This window comes from Chiloscyllium plagiosum, unplaced genomic scaffold (genome assembly GCF_037043375.1).
Source record: "Chiloscyllium plagiosum isolate Xiang-an unplaced genomic scaffold, Cpla_swu_hap1 HiC_scaffold_19, whole genome shotgun sequence".
Classification (NCBI taxonomy): domain Eukaryota; kingdom Metazoa; phylum Chordata; class Chondrichthyes; order Orectolobiformes; family Hemiscylliidae; genus Chiloscyllium; species Chiloscyllium plagiosum.
The window spans coordinates 20,597,114-20,612,961 of record NW_028270157.1 but is presented as its reverse complement, the minus strand read 5'-3'; the positions used below and the strand labels follow the sequence as shown (position 1 = coordinate 20,612,961).

General features: G+C 43.1%; 1 protein-coding gene across 5 annotated transcripts in view; it reads left to right on the top strand.

Annotated features, from left to right (window-relative positions):
- The window catches only part of LOC122559777 (anoctamin-4), a 194,091-nt gene that overhangs the window by 82,081 nt on the left and 96,162 nt on the right, over positions 1 to 15,848 (top strand). For all 5 annotated transcript variants that reach the window (XM_043709787.2, XM_087997098.1, XM_087997097.1 and 2 more), the window contains one exon: positions 985 to 1,182. In XM_043709787.2, the coding sequence (XP_043565722.2) occupies positions 985 to 1,182 (198 nt within the window). The remainder of the gene's footprint in view (positions 1 to 984; positions 1,183 to 15,848) is intronic.

Below are 15,848 nucleotides of genomic sequence, written 5' to 3'. Positions count from 1 at the left end.
ACACTAATCAATAGGGGTCGCTCTCCCTCTCCCATTGAGAAATCCACAGTCAAGTTGTTGGAGGGTCATCTAGCTGACTTATTTTCTAGTAGGTGCAGGGAGACATACCCAAAGTAAAATCTTGAGAGCTGAGACAACTTTGGTCAAAGGAGAAATGAAGGAAATAAAGTTTCTATATAGAACTCTTGAGTGGAAATAAAAGTAGAATGGGAGTATTAGAGACTTTTCAGGTGTTGGCAAAGCTTGTGTTAAGCTAGTCCTTGCATTGATTAAGACTTTGTAAAACGTTTGTTTGAAATGTGAAATCCTGTGATCCAGTCATTTAACTGGGTTTGAATTTCTTTTCACAGGCTTTCCCTGAAATTGTTCATCGTTCTACCATTGCTCCATAACCCCTGAAAATTTGTCCCTGTCCATCAGGAAAATATTCATTTATTCATCAGTCTCTCTTGGGAATTCAGGAGTGGGTCTGTGGGTTGAGTTGTTCTGCAGTTCCATTCCTAAAATCAGTTCTAATTCTATTTATTTTTCACCCCCAATTTTTGTCTGGATTTGAGAATCATTAGGTTGCCCCTAAATCTTCTATCCTGCCAGGAACATAAGGCCTGTCAACGCAACCTTGCCTTACAGTTTAACCCTTGATGTAGTCATCGGGGTCTACAGCACCGATAAAGGCCCTATAGTCTGTCAAGTGTATGCCTAGAGAACGCCCACCTGACTATTCTAATCCCATTTCCAATATTTGACTGATCTGTCCCAGTGTGAGTCCATGTGCCCTGAACTGACCAAACCTAGTTGCTCCACATTGGCATCTAACCAAGGGCAATGCATCTTCCCCTTCAGAGGGTGCGGATGTCTTGGCACATGATGGATTTTTAGATCAGTGGTGCATGTGTTCAGAACAGGTTGACCTTTCCATTTGTTTCACTGTTTATTGCTGTCTGGGGTCTCGTCAAATGAATGTGTTTGTTTGGTTTATTCCAGGCGTGAGTGTGGCTATTCATGGGGTTGAAAACTCTGTTCAGATTCATCGGAGAACTGTGCCCATCTATCGAAGATCTGCTCAGATGTCTGGGGCCAGACATTCTTCACTTCCTCCTGTCACAAAGTCTGTGACCGTGGACTGCTCCTCTTCGGGATCCATTGAATCTGCTGTTGTCAATGGGAAATACCCTTATCCAGGTTAGTGGTCTGGTACTCTTGTTCTGCTCGTGTTGGCTGTCCGTCTGTTAATGATAGAATTTAGCCAGAACTTTACTGAATCATCATTCCGATCTCGTGGACATTGAAAGCTAGCTGAGTTTTTAATGGCAGTGAGTGCAGATGATAAATTTTCCCCCAATGCACTGTTTGTACTGTCTGTAATGTCACTGCTTTCCACCAAAGACTTTTGTTTCCTGCACTTTGTTATTGCAACCGTTCACTCTGGAAAAGCTGTATTGCTAAAGACTTCTTGAGGCCACGTTTTCTCCCATATTCTCCACTTGTTACAATGTAGCCAAATTACAAAGGCTGAAGGTTCAGGAACTGGGTGTTGCGTTAATTATCTTGGAATGTGACTCAGTAAGGATTGGCGAGGAGAATGGATCAGAGCAGCCAATGGGTGTTTGGCTGCTGCAGAAGGGCGATGGAGCAGTGATGAGAATGGTGAGGACAACATGATGGCAAAGGGAGTGAATATTAGTGGAATGGTCAATGGGATGTGGGATCAATGGTGCAGCATTCAGTGGTGAGGGAGAGAAAGCAATAGTGGCTGCAGTGTGTATGATTCTGGGGTGGGGGCACAGTGATGGTGTTAGTTGAAATGCTGTTTAGTTCCAATGTGTTGACCAGGAGGTGTTTTTTGTTTTCAAGAAAGGTAATCTTACCACCTCTGTTATTGCTTGGCTGTTGATCCCGTTGGTAGCTGTATTGAATATCAGCTGTTAATGTGGTTTGTGGGCTGTGGTGGTTGCTTGTATCTCCTGAAGTCTTTTTGTAATTTAATTGCTCTTTATTTTGTGGTAAGCATAGATGACAATGCAAAACCTACTTTGGGTTTTTATTAAGGCAAGCGATTGTTATGCTGTCATCATTTGGAATTGTAGCCTTAACACCAGATTTATTATATTGTGAAATAACTTGGCAACCTTCCTGTGGTTATTAAAAATCATGTTTTATTGAAGCTTTTCACCCTACACTCATCAGGACAATTCATAGGAATTCAGCATTTATCTCCGTGTCTTTCTCTTTATATTGGCATGTCTTGTAAATGATCCTGAAGTCCGGGTTGAAAAATTTCAACAGTGTCTTTTTCAGTACTGCACCAGTTCTGTGTAACCAAAGAACTCTTTTTTCCTTCTGGTTCTGAACTGTTTAGAGTTTTTGCTTTTTGATGTAAACCTGTTAAGTTACCTAGGAGACAATGGCCTTGTGGTCTTATTGCTAGACTGTTAGTCCAGAGACCCTGGTCATTCTATGGGGACCTGAGTTCAAATCCCATCATGGCACTTGATGGAATTGGAATGCAATGAAAATCTGGAATGAAGATTCATGATAAACTTGGAACCAATGTCAATTGTCGAAAAGTGGCTCACGAGTGCATTTTAGGGCAGGAAACGTCTTTGCCTGGTCTGACCTACATATGAGTCCAAACCCACAGCAATGTGGTTGACTCATGACTGCCCTCTGGGTAATTAAAGATGGGCAAGAGATTCTGATCTAGTCAGAGATGCTCACATCCTGTGAATGAATCAATGGAAAACAGAAAATGTAATGAGTAATTCTAAAACTTTTAAATTCTTGCTTGGATGTGGGCATTGCTGCAGGCTTTTGCTCCTTCCTAATTTCCTTTTGAAACTGAATTGGCCAAACAAGCCAGAGGGCAATTCCTGCTTAACCACCTTGCTGTGGAAGACCAGCCTGGGAAAGGATGGCAGATTTCCTTTGCTCTTGAACATTATTGAATCAGATGGGTTTTACAATCACTGCCAGTTGTCATGGGCACCAATATTTTAGGATTTGGCTTTAGATTCCCATCTAATTGAATGGTGGCAGTTGTGGTGGGAGTGCTCCCCAGACCATTGACCTGAAACTCTGGATTACTGGTTGTGAACACTGTGCCTACAAAAAGAAATTGGTGTCTCCCATAATGAAGTTGTCACCTAAGTGACTGACCCTTTTAAGAGCTTTGCAGCCTGACTTGTGGATGTTTACAGCACAGGAGTAAGCCAGTCAGCCCACTGTTTCTGTACTGGTTGCTGAAGATGTGATGGTACTGACACTAATCCTATCTTCCTTGGCCTGTAACCTTGGATGATCTCTGAGCACTGACAGCCAACTACTCTCGAAGGAAAGAGGGCGAAAGGGTTTCAATCACATACCAATAATCCCAAAATGGTTCAACTATCACTACTCTGCCATCTACCCTTCCCGCCCATTCACTGTTCTGTATATCTTCCCTCTTTTTGAATGCTGTTCTTTTATTTTATTCCTAGTCTTTGTGTTCTCTTGCACTCTGTCTCTGTCCCCTCTTGTTAACCCAAGCCTGATTTAAATGAACTCATTATGATTTAGTCTGAAGTTGACTGAACAAGGCAAAGTCAGGAGTGGAGAATAATCTCCATTTTGACAAGATGAGTGTTGCTCCAACAATACTCAAGCTTGACAACGTCCAGCTCAAAGGCCATTCAAGTGGCACTCCATCCACCAACTACACTCCCTCCAATAGTGTGTACCATCTGAACTCGGCAGTCACAGGAGTTCCACATCCATGATCTCAGCAAATATTCCACCCCCCCTCTCTGGTATCAGTTAAGCTATTCTGTTCTGTTTTCATTCTTCTCACAATGTACAGTTAGGTGGATTCTTTTGTTTTAGATAATACAGAATAAAAACCAAAAGAGCTGCTGATGCTGTAAATCTGGCACAGAAGTAGAAATTGCTGGAAAAGCTCACAGGCCAGGCAGTGTCCGTGGGGCGAAAGCAGTGTTAATGTTTTGGGTCGAGTGACCCTGCCTCATAACACTGATTTCTCTCCACAGACGCTACCATACCTGCTGAGCTTTTCGGGCAATTTCTGTTCTGGAATACAATGCAGAACCTGTCCAGGTACCTTTTTTTAGCAAAGTGTCTGTTCTGGGATCACTTGAGTTATTTTCATTTTCCTATGTGTTCAATGTCAGTAACTTTTTAAAATTTTTAAAAATTATATATTCATTTAAATACCTGTGGACTGTTTCAAAAAGTACTTGGGTTAATGGAATATTGGCTCTTTCCTGCAGGTAGGAACACGAGAAGTTGTTGAATTGCTTAAAATTCTTCAGACCCCATTTGCAGTAACTGGCTACAGTACTGGGCACTACTCCTGGGGAAGGGTTTTTGGAGTTGTTGTTATGCCAATTCACCTTAACCAAATCAGGGTTTGGAATTAGAGGACAAATTGCATACTCTGACCTGCTGAATATAGAAGATCTAAAGACTGATCTTAAGGTACTCAAAAGGGTTGATTGAACACAGGAGGACAATTTTTTTCTATGATTTAATTGATCTGTAGTGGGTTATGTTAAGTTTGGTCACTGATCTTCGTTCAGTTTACCTGATTGCTGAAGCCTGTGGGTGGAGTTGGATCCTAACTGATACCATAGTGATTATCCTGGAATCTATGCTGAGGGCATGTATGTAGAAATCCTGTGACTTATTTTTAAAATACTGTAAACCAACTTGTCAATTTAGAATGTCATTTCCACATTGAGCAGGGATAAGTCAAAAATACAGCAAACTGGCAAATGTTTAACTGCAGTTTAGGAGTATGGGATAAAGTGGTATAATCTTAAAATTATCAACATGCCACTTAGGGTGGTTAGGAAAGTGCAATTTCACACCAGGGAGGGGCAAATTTCTTACTCATCAAAGAAAGCAATTTGCAGTCAATGGAAAATTTCAAAACTTTTTTTATCCTTTTTTTAAAATTGCCTGTTAGTCACATTTTTGCTTTTGTACCTTGTGCACAATTCAGAACAAATCTTTTTAGTGTGATTTTTATATTTACATTGACTTAAGCCTCAAGTATTTCATAAAAATGATTATCAGACATTAAGTTTGATACTGGGCCATGTAAATTAGGGCAAATTAGTAAGCGCTTCCCCCGGGCTAGGTTTCAAGGAGCAACCTAGAGGAGGGAATGGTAGCGGTTTAGGGTGGGAATTTGGAGTTGAGCCTGAGATGTGGGGGTGCCAAGTGCCAGTGGTGGAGCAATTTCCTTCTCTTCTGCCCCACCCTTACCTTTTTTTTTTACTTCACCCTAAATTTGTTCAAGCCAAGTTTCTGCAAGTTTCCCTGAGGCACCCCCCCTCCCCTCCCCCCTCACCATCCTGACTTGGAACTATGTGACTTTCCCTTCATTGTCCTTAGCCAGAGTTCTGGAAGTTCCTCCCCAACAGCATTGTGTATCTCCCTACATATAGACTGCAGTGGGGTTCAATAAGGCAGCTCACTATCACAAGTTCAGTTAGTGATGGACAATAAATACTCACCAGTGAAGCTGAAATCCCATGAAAGAAAATATGAAATTGGAAACACTGATCTCGAAATGGAAATTTGTAAGGGCCATAAATTGCTAATATGGCTAGCATCACCTTGCATCTGATGTTCTAGGCTTGACTACTGTGATTCTGTCTTGATCAGCCACCTATTTTCTATAAATCTAACTTTTTTTTTGAATGTGGGAAGAAATTTGAGGAAGTAATCAAGAATAACACACCAGTCTTGTGTTTTCAGAGTATAATATCATCCCCTTTTTTAAAAAAAAAGTTAAAAGGTGTTTAGTATTAATCCTAGTCTTGTTGTATGCAGGAACAGAATTTTGTGGATGAAGTGGAACGTTTTGCAGTAGTTGGTGAATATCCCACTTCTGACCTTTTAACCTTAGAATTGAACCAATAAATGGGAACTTGCATTCCTGCCACAAGGTCCTGACAATGATCATTTTCAACAAAAGAATCTAACCATCACCTGTTGATGATTAATGGCTGGGGAGTTACTTTTCAAAGTAGAAACTAAGAGAAAGTGAGGACTGCAGATGCTGGAGATCAGAGCTTAAAAATGTGTTGCTGGAAAAGCGCAGCAGGTCAGGCAGCATCAAAGGAACAGGAGAATCAATGTTTCGGGCATAAGCCCTTCCTGAAAGAGTAGAAACTAAACCAGCCACATGGGGGGATGGGGAAATGTCTACAAAAGCAGGTCAGAGACTGAGAATTGTTTATTTTTCCCTGGGCCTGAGCAATATCTACAAGGCACAAGTCAGGACTATGACAGAAGATTCTGGATCAGTGGTGCTGGAAGAGCACAGCAATTCAGGCAGCATCCGGATTCCCCACCTGCATGGATGAGGACAACTCGAACAGCATTCAGTCAACGTTTTGCAGGACAAACAGCTCTCTTGATTGCTTGTCCACCTTTTTTAAAAATTCACTTCTAAACAAAAACACATTACTGGACAAGCTCAGCAGGTTTGTGGAGCAAAACCAGAATTAATGTTTCCAGTCCAGTGACCCATCCTCAGAACATTTACTTCCTCCTTCACTGTACAGTGGAAGCAATGTGTACCATCTATACGATGCACTACACAACTTGGCAATGGCTCCTTTAACAGCACCTTCCAAACTGTCAGCCTCTCCCATTCAAGAGTAACCGATAATAAGACCTTCTGTAAGTTTCCCCACCAAGCTGTTGCATTGTTTTGGAAAAAGTCAAAACCACAGCAGTTTAAAAGAAGAGCAGACAAAGGAAGCACATGGTGAGGTCAGTGCAGGGGAGAGAGAGAGAGAACCTGCACAGTTACCGCCTTTGCTGTTTGTATTCGTGTATTGCTGGACATCGGAGTGCATCTGGGAAAATTAACAAACAGTGAAATTCACAACTAATCTTGGAGGAACTGTTGGGCGAAGTTCACAGCACAGAATCAGATAAGTTAATTGTTGTTTTAAGTCTGTCCAAGAGAGAGGCTGCAGTAGTGAGTATAGTGGATTCTTTCTTGATTATGTTTTTGGAGATAAGTCTCTTGATTAAACTTAAAATATAAGCCATCACTATTAATTTAACCTGGGGCAGTGTTTGTAGAGGAATAAGACGGTGTTATTTTCTGGGTCTGTAGATTGTGAAGGAGCAAAAATGGCCTTTACAGTGATATGTACTTCTTGTCAGATGTGGGAGTTTAAAGAGAGTTTAAGGGTTACTGTGAATTATATCTGCCATAAATGCTGTTGGATGCGAATCTTATCAGATCAAGTGGATCGGTTAGAGAGACAAATAGAAGTGATGAGGAATTTGCAACAGCAACAGTATGTGATGATGGCAGTTATAGGGAGGGGGGGAAAAGTCTCAGATACAGTCACATAGATGGGTTAACTCCAGGAAGGGTAAGCGAGGTAGGCAAATAGAGCAGGAGTCTTTTGTGGATATACCCACTTCAAACAGGTAAGCTGTTTTGGAAAATGTAGGGGTGATAGATTCTCAGGGGAACGTAGCATAAACAGCCAAGTTTCTGGTATTGAAACTGGCTCTAATGTAACGAGGGGTACGTCGGCTTCCAAGAGATCAATTGTGTTAGGGGATTCTGTAGTCAGAGATACAGACAGACAAAGTTTGGGTGAAGATTTGTAGCTCGGGTGCTCGTTGTTGTGGTTCTGTTCGCCGAGCTGGAAAATTTTGTTGCAAACGTTTTGTCCCCTGTCTAGGTGACATCCTCAGTGCTTGGGAGCCTCCTGTGAAGCGCTTCTGTGGTGTTTCCTCCGGCATTTATAGTGGCCTGTCCCTGCCGCTTCCGGTTGTGAGTTCCAGGTGTCCGCTGTAGTAGCCGGTATATTGGGTCCAGGTCGATGTGTTTGTTGATGGAGTTTGTGGATGAGTGCCATGCTTCTAGGAATTCCCTGGCTGTTCTTTGTTTGGCTTACCCTATAATGGTAGTGTTGTCCCAGTCAAATTCATGTTGCTTGTCGTCTGCGTGTGTGGCTACTAAGGATAGCTGGTCGTGGCGTTTCGTGGCTAGTTGATGTTCATGGATGCGGATCGTTAGCTGTCTTCCTGTTTGTCCTATATAGTGTTTTGTGCAGTCCTTGCATGGGATTTTGTACACTACATTACATTAGTTTTGCTCATGCTGGGTATCGGGTCCTTCGTTCTGGTGAGTTGTTGTCTGAGGGTGGCTGTTAGTTTGTGTGCTGTTATAAGTCCTAGTGGTCGCAGTAGTCTGGCTGTCAGTTCTGAAATGCTCCTGATGTATGGTAGTGTAGCTAGTCCTTTGGGTTGTGGCATGTCCTCGTTCCGTTGTCTTTCTCTTAGGCATCTGTTGATGAAATTGCGCGGGTATCCGTTTTTGGCAAATACCTTGCCATTTATATACGTGTATGGAATGAGCTGCCAGAGGATGTGGTGGAGGCTGGCATTCATCCACAAACTCCATCAACAAACACATCGACCTGGACCCAATATACCATTACAGCGGACAGCTGAAACTGACAACCGGAAGCGGCAGGGACAGGCCACTATAAATGCCGGAGGAAACACCACAGGAGGCTCCCAAGCACTGAGGATGTCACCTAGACAGGGGACGAAACGTCTGCAACACAAATTTCCAGCTCGGCGAACAGAACCACAACAATACAGACAGACATTTCTGTAGCCAGCAGAGAAAAAGCAGAATGGTGTGTTGTTCCCCTGGTGCCAGGGTCAATGATATCTTGGAGAGGGTGCAGAATGTTCTCACGGGGGAGAGGGGCCAGCAGGAGGTCATTGTCCACATTGGAACCAACAACATTGGAAGGGATAGGTTGAGATTCTGAAGGGAGATTACAGAGAGTTCGGCAGAAATTTAAAAAGGAGGTCCTCCAGGGTAGTAATATCTGGATTACTCCCAGTGCTTTGAGCTAGTGAGGGCAGGAATAGGAGGATAGAGCAGATGAATGCATGGCTGAGGAGCTGGTGTACGGGAGAAGGATTCACATTTTTGGATCATTGGAATCTCTTTTGGGGTAGAAGTGACCTGTACAAGAAGGACGGATTGCACCTAAATTGGAAGGGGACTAATATACTAGCTGGGAAATTTGCTCGAACTGCTTGGGAGGATTTAAACTAGTAAGGTGGGGGGGGGGGTGGGACGCAGGGAGATAGTGAGGAAAGAGATCGATCTGAGACGGGTACAGCTGAGAACAGAAGTGAGTCAAACAGTCAGGACAGGCAGGGACAAGGTAGGACTAATAAATTAAACTGCATTTATTTCAATGCAAGGGGCCTAACAGGGAAGGCAGATGAACTTGGCATGGTTAGGAACATGGGACTAGGATATCATAGCAATTACAGAAACATGGCTCAGGGATGGGCAGGACTGGCAGCTTAATGTTCCAGGATATAAATGCTACAGGAAGGATAGAAAGGAAGGCAAGAGTGGAGGGGGAGTGGCCTTTTTGATAAGGGATAGCATTACAGCTGTGCTAAGGGAGGATATTCCTGGAAATACATCGAGGGAAGTTATTTTGGTGGAACTGAGAAATAAGAAAGGGATGATCACGTTATTGGGATTGTATTATAGACCCCCCCCCCCCCCCCCCCCCCAATAGTCAGAGGGAAATTGAGAAACAAACTTGCAAGGAGATCTCAGCTATCTGTAAGAATAATGTGGTGGTTATGGTAGGGGATTTTAACTTTCCAAACATAGACTGAGACTGCCATAGAGGTAAAGGTTTAGATGGAGAGGAATTTGTTAAGTGTGTACAAGACAATTTTCTGATTCAGTATGTGGATGTACCTACCAGAGAAGGTGCAAAACTTGACCTACTTTTGGGGAAATAAGACAGGGCAGGTGACTGAGGTATCAGTGGGGGAGCAGTTTGGGGCCAGTGACCATAATTCTATTCATTTTAAAATAGTGATGGAAAAGGATAGCCTAGATCTAAAAGTTGAAGTTCTAAATTGGAGAAAGGCCAATTTTGATGGTATTAGGCAAGAACTTTCAAAAGCTGATTGGAGGCAGATGTTCACAGGTAAAAGGATGGCTGGAAAATGGGAAGCCTTCAGAAATGAGATAATGAGAATCCAGAGAAAGTATATTCCTGTTAGGGTGAAAGGGAAGGCTGGTAGCTATAGGGAATGCTGGATGACTAAAGAAATTGAGGGTTTGGTTAAGAAAAAGAAGGAAGTATATGTCAGGTACAGACAGGATAGATCGAGTGATTCCTTGGAGTATAAAGGAAGTAGGAGTATACTTAAGAGGGACATCAGGAGGGCAAAACAGGGACATAGCTTTGGCAAATAGAATTAAGGAGAATCCAAAGGGGTTTTACAAATCTATTAAGGACAAAAGGGTAACTAGGGAGAGAATAGGGTCCCTCAAAGATCAGCAAGGTGGCCTTTGTGTGGAGCCACAGAAAATGGGGGAGATACTAAATGAATTTTTGCATCAGTATTTACTGTTGAAAAGGATATGGAAGATATAGACTGTAGGGAAATAGATGGTGGCATCTTGTAAAATGTCCACATTACAGAGGAGGAGGTGCTAGATGTCTTGAAACGGTTAAAGATGGATAAATCCCCAGGACCTGATCAGTTGTACCAGAGAACTCTGGGAAGCTAGAGAAGTGATTGCTGGGCCTCTTGCTGAGATATTTGTATCATCGATAGTCACAGGTGAAGTGCCGGAAGACTGGAGGTTGGCCAACGTGGTGCCACTGTTAAAGAAGGGTGGTAAGGACAAGCCAGGGAACTATAGACCAGTGAGCCTGACTTTGATGGTGGGCAAGTTGTTGGAGGGAATCCTGAGGGACAGGATGTACATGTATTTGGAGAGGCAAGGACTGATTTAGGGATAGTCAACATGGCTTTGTGCATGGGAAATCATGTCTCACAAACTTGATTGAGTTTTTTGAAGAAGTAACAGATGATTGAGGGCAGAGCAGTAGATGTGATCTATTTGGACTTCAGTAAGGCATTCGACAAGGTAGAAGACCGGGATTGTGGTGGAGGGTTGTTTTTCAGACTGGAGGCCTGTGACCAGTGGAGTGCCACGAGGATCGGTGCTGGGTCCTCTACTTTTCGTAAATGATTTGCATAAATGATTTGGCTGCGAGCATAAGAGGAACAGTTAGTAAGTTTGCAGATGACACCAAAATTGGAGGTGTAGTGGACAGCGATGAAGGTTACCTCAGATGGGCCAATGGGTTGAGAAGTGGCAAATGGAGTTTAATTCCGATTAAATGTGAGGTGCTGCACTTTGGGAAAGCAAATCTTAGCAGGACTTATACACTTAATGGTAAGGTCCTCGTGAGTGTTGCTGAACAAAGAAACCTTGGAGTGCAGGTTCATAGCTCCCTGAAAGTGGAGTCGCGGGTAGATAGAATAGTGAAGAAGGCATTTGGTATGCTTTCCTTTATTGGTCAGAGTATGGAGTACAGGAGTTGAGGTCATGTTGCAGTTGTTCAGGACATTGGTTAGGCCACTGTTGGAATATTGTGTGCAATTTTGGTCTCCTTCCTATCGGAAAGTTGTTGTGAAACTTGAAAGGGTTCAGAAAAGATTTACAAGGATGTTGTCAGGTTTGGAGGATCTGAGCTATGGGGAGAGGCTGAACAGGCTGGGGCTGTTTTCCTTGGTGTGCTGGAGGCTGAGGGGTGACTTTTATAGAAGTTTACAAAATTGAGGGGGTTGGATAGGATAAATAGACCTATAAATTTTCCCTGGGGTGGGGGAGTCCAGAACTAGAGGCCATAGGTTTAGGGTGAGAGGGGAAAAGATATAAAAGAGCCCTAACGGGCAACTTTTTCACGCAGAAGGTAAGTGTATGGAATGAGCTGCCAGAGGAAGTGGTGGAGGCTGGTACAATTGCAACATTTGAGGCATTTGATGGGTATATGAATAGGAAGGGTTTGGAGAGATGTGGGCCAGGTGCTGGCAGGTGGGACTGGATTGGGTTGGGATATCTGGTTGGCATGGACAGGTTGGACCGAAGGGTCTGTTTCCATACTGTACATCTCTATGACTCTGACTCTATAATTGAATATAATCCCTTTCATCGCAGGATTGATGTTTCTTAGTTGAGTTCATTTGGTTGGAGTAATGGTCTTCAAAAGGCAGTTTTTTTTAAGTATCTTGCAATTCTTCTCAAAGTGGAATTGTCAAATGAATTTGAAATTGGAACAAGTTAGATCACTGTCCTTTTTGTCTCCAAGTTTAGCAGTTAGATACATGACTGCTTAGTGGTCTGATGGATTTACTTGAGGGCCCTCTTGTTTTTGAAGAGAGGAGAAAAAGAATCCTGCAAATAACATCAAGTTCAAAAACTTGTTTTGACTTCTTGTTATACTTGATGTGAGTCCAAAGAGTTGAGTCATTGCCCAAATGAAATGCAATAGTAATTCAATAACCCTCTGCAGTTTGACATTTCACCACCTGGGATTTCAGTCAGACAAAGACCTTTTTGTGTTTTGAAAAGGTAAAATGCCCCTGTAGGTGTTGAATTGATTTTATTTTCATCTTCTTGATCTGACTAACACTGAACTGTATTGAAAAGAATGTTGTCTTTGTCCACCCCAGTCCAACAACCGCACCTCCACATCAAGAACAATGTTTAAAAATTGCACAACACTCTGTCATAGTCCAACAGGTTCATTTGGAAATACCAGCTGTCGGATTGCTGCTGCTTCATCAAGTAATTGTGGAGCTGGATCAGAAAACAGAATTTATAGCACAAGATCATAGTATCATGCAACTGAAATGATATGAACAAACCTAGATTGCTGCTGATGGGGTGGCACAGTGGCTCAGTGGTTAGCACTGTTGCCTCACAGCACCAGGTCCCAGGTTTGATTCTAGCCATGGGAGTTTGCGCTCTCCCTCTCCGTCTCCCTCTCCGTCTCCCTCTCCGTCTCCCTCTCCGTCTCCCTCTCCGTCTCCCTCTCCGTCTCCCTCTCCGTCTCCCTCTCCGTCTCCCTCTCCCTCTCCCTCTCCCTCTCCCTCTCCGTCTCCCTCTCCGTCTCCCTCTCCCTCTCCGTCTCCCTCTCCGTCTCCCTCTCCGTCTCCCTCTCCCTCTCCCTCTCCCTCTCCCTCTCCCTCTCCGTCTCCCTCTCCCTCTCCCTCTCCCTCTCCCTCTCCGTCTCCCTCTCCGTCTCCCTCTCCGTCTCCCTCTCCGTCTCCGTCTCCGTCTCCGTCTCCGTCTCCGTCTCCGTCTCCGTCTCCGTCTCCGTCTCTCTCTCTCTGTGGGTTTCCTCTGGTTTCCTCCCACAGATCAAAGATGCTAAATTGCCCATAGGTGCATTAGTCAGAGGGAAATGGGTCTGGATGGGTTACTCTTTTTGGAGAGTCTGGTTGGGCCAAAAGGCCTGTTTCCACACTGTAGGGAATCTAATGTAATCTGTTTTTGTTGCTAGAGTTTCCCAATCTACCAGTGACATCTAGTGGTCCTTAAATCCAGTCTGATTTTCTGCCCTTTTTTAAAATGGAATAAACTTTCTAGATTTATGATAAAATCATGCTGAAACTTGACAGCATTTGTATGTATTGTGTTGGTCATTCCATCAGAGAAAAAATATATGAAGGTGATAACTTTTATTTTTCCTATTTTTAATCCTCTCCTTAAGCAGTGTCAAGGGAAGTTTGTGTGTGAACAGGTCCTCTCGTTACTATAGATAAACTCTCTTGTAGCTAGCCAATTTACGGATCTCTGACCTGTGATTTGCAAACGATGAACTCTAGTGCAGATCGTTTTCGCAACCAGCTTGCAGAGCGGGTAGGAGGGTTCATGCTTTTCCCCTGTTCCTCTGTAATCTTCAGGACGGTAACCAACTCCCAGAGACAAGTCGGAAATGCCCTATTATTCAGCTGTGTTTGGTAATGAATAGTTGAAATGTTTTGTCAAATTCAGTGTCTTTGCATTGAATTTGAATTGTGAAGAAGTGGCAAGTGAACATGTTACTTTGTATCCCACTTTGTTTACATTGGTACCAGGGTATACATACTGAAACTATTTGCAAGTCATGTAATCTTTTTTAAAAGTACAGCAATTCCTTCCTCCATCCTTCTGTTAAAGAAATCTTTTTTCCAATTAAGTTCACAAACAAAAAGTGAAAGAAAAAGCTTTTGTAAAAAAAAAAGAAGGAATTCTTGATTTTATTAATGGCTATGCTTTCTCTTTCTGGGCTTTAAGTATTTGAATTCTTTCCCAAACTTGTCTCTTTTTTTAAAAAGCTCACTGGTCCCATGTCCTGTTGTAGCTTTTTACCAAATTCTATTTGATATCTCCTCTGAAACACCTTTAGGATATGGACATGGGAGCAGGACTACGGATATTGAATCTGTTACTTTGTTCAATACCAACATGGTGGATCTTGCTTGCGGTCTTAGCTCTTTCCTGTTTCCTATTTCCTTTCCTCCAACGTGTTCGACTCCTTTGTCAATCAAAAATCTATCTAAACATGGCCTTAAATGTAAAGGCTCAGCCTTCATTATCACTGTTGACAGTGGAATATAAGTCAAAGTTGTATCTTCAGCCAATTCCCAGCACTCAATCCAAAAAAACTGTCTTCAACGTCTTATAGGCAGCTTGTTCTCTACTCCAACACATCCTCACCTCCCAGCTCTTTCACCTTTTAATCATGAGTAATGTTCTCTGTTCAGTTGATCGTTCGTGATAATTCTCATTGTATAGATGAGACCTGCACAAGCCATGGTCCTTTTTTTTTTTGTAAGGTGTGTGTCATTAGCTATTCGTTAGTTTGTTGTACTTCTTGTGACTAATTTCAGAGCAATGCAAAGATAATGTTAACTTCTAAACCTGTAGGTTTACTTGCATTACTTAAAATATTTTAGTGCATACAGAATCCTGTCAAGTTAAGTGGAAGCTTCCCATATTTTCAGTGTGGAGCTGAGCATGCTAGGTGGCAACTTTCTTGCCACTCCCAGGTGGCAACATTTCTGAATGCTTGCCAATCAGCTCAGGCAAGCAAGTTGAGTAGCTTGCCCTATCACAAGCCTTGGCACTGGCAACTGGGCCAACCAAATGCTAGGCAAAACTGAGTACTGCAGATGCTGGAAACCAGAGTCTAGATTAGTGGTGCTAGAAAAGCACAGCAGGTCAAGCAGCATCCAAGGAGCAGGAAAATCAACGTTTTGGGCAAAAGTCCTTCATCAGGAATGGAGGGCTGATGAAGGGCTTTTGTCAGAAACATTGATTTTTTTTTTTCTTTTTTCTGCTCCTTGGATGCTGCTTGACCTGCTGTGCTTTTCCAGCACCACTCCAATTGAATACTAGGCAGAGTCCAGCAGTGTTAAGGTCCTTAAGTCCGCCAGTTGAGGCCAACTCCTATGGGGATCAAGTAATGAAAAGACAAGTAATTATTTTAATCTGCAAACCACTCAACAAGAGAATAAGTGTGAATTAGGTCTTCACACCCCCCCCCCCCCCCCCTTCCCCCTCTCTCTCTTCTCCACCCCCCCCACTTCCCCCTCTCCTGCCCCCCCCCACTTCCCTCTCTTTTTTTTTCCCCCCCTTCCCTCTCTTTTCTCTCTTTTTCTCCCCCCACTTCCCTCCCCAAAGCAGGACGTGGAGGCTTTGGTGAGGCTGTAGAAACGTTTTACCAGGATGTTGCCTGGTTTGGAAGGTATAAGTTACAAGGAGAGATTAGACAAACTCTGCTTATATTCATGACTATCGAAGGGTGAGGGGTGACCTGATGGAAATTTAAAGCAGATACAAAGCAACGTTTTAGTATCTTGACAGATATATGAATAGACAAGGAATAGAGGGAAATGGACCATGTAAAGGCAAAAGGTTTCTGGTTTAGGAATGCATATTATGTGTTGGCACAATCTTGGTGGGCTGAAGG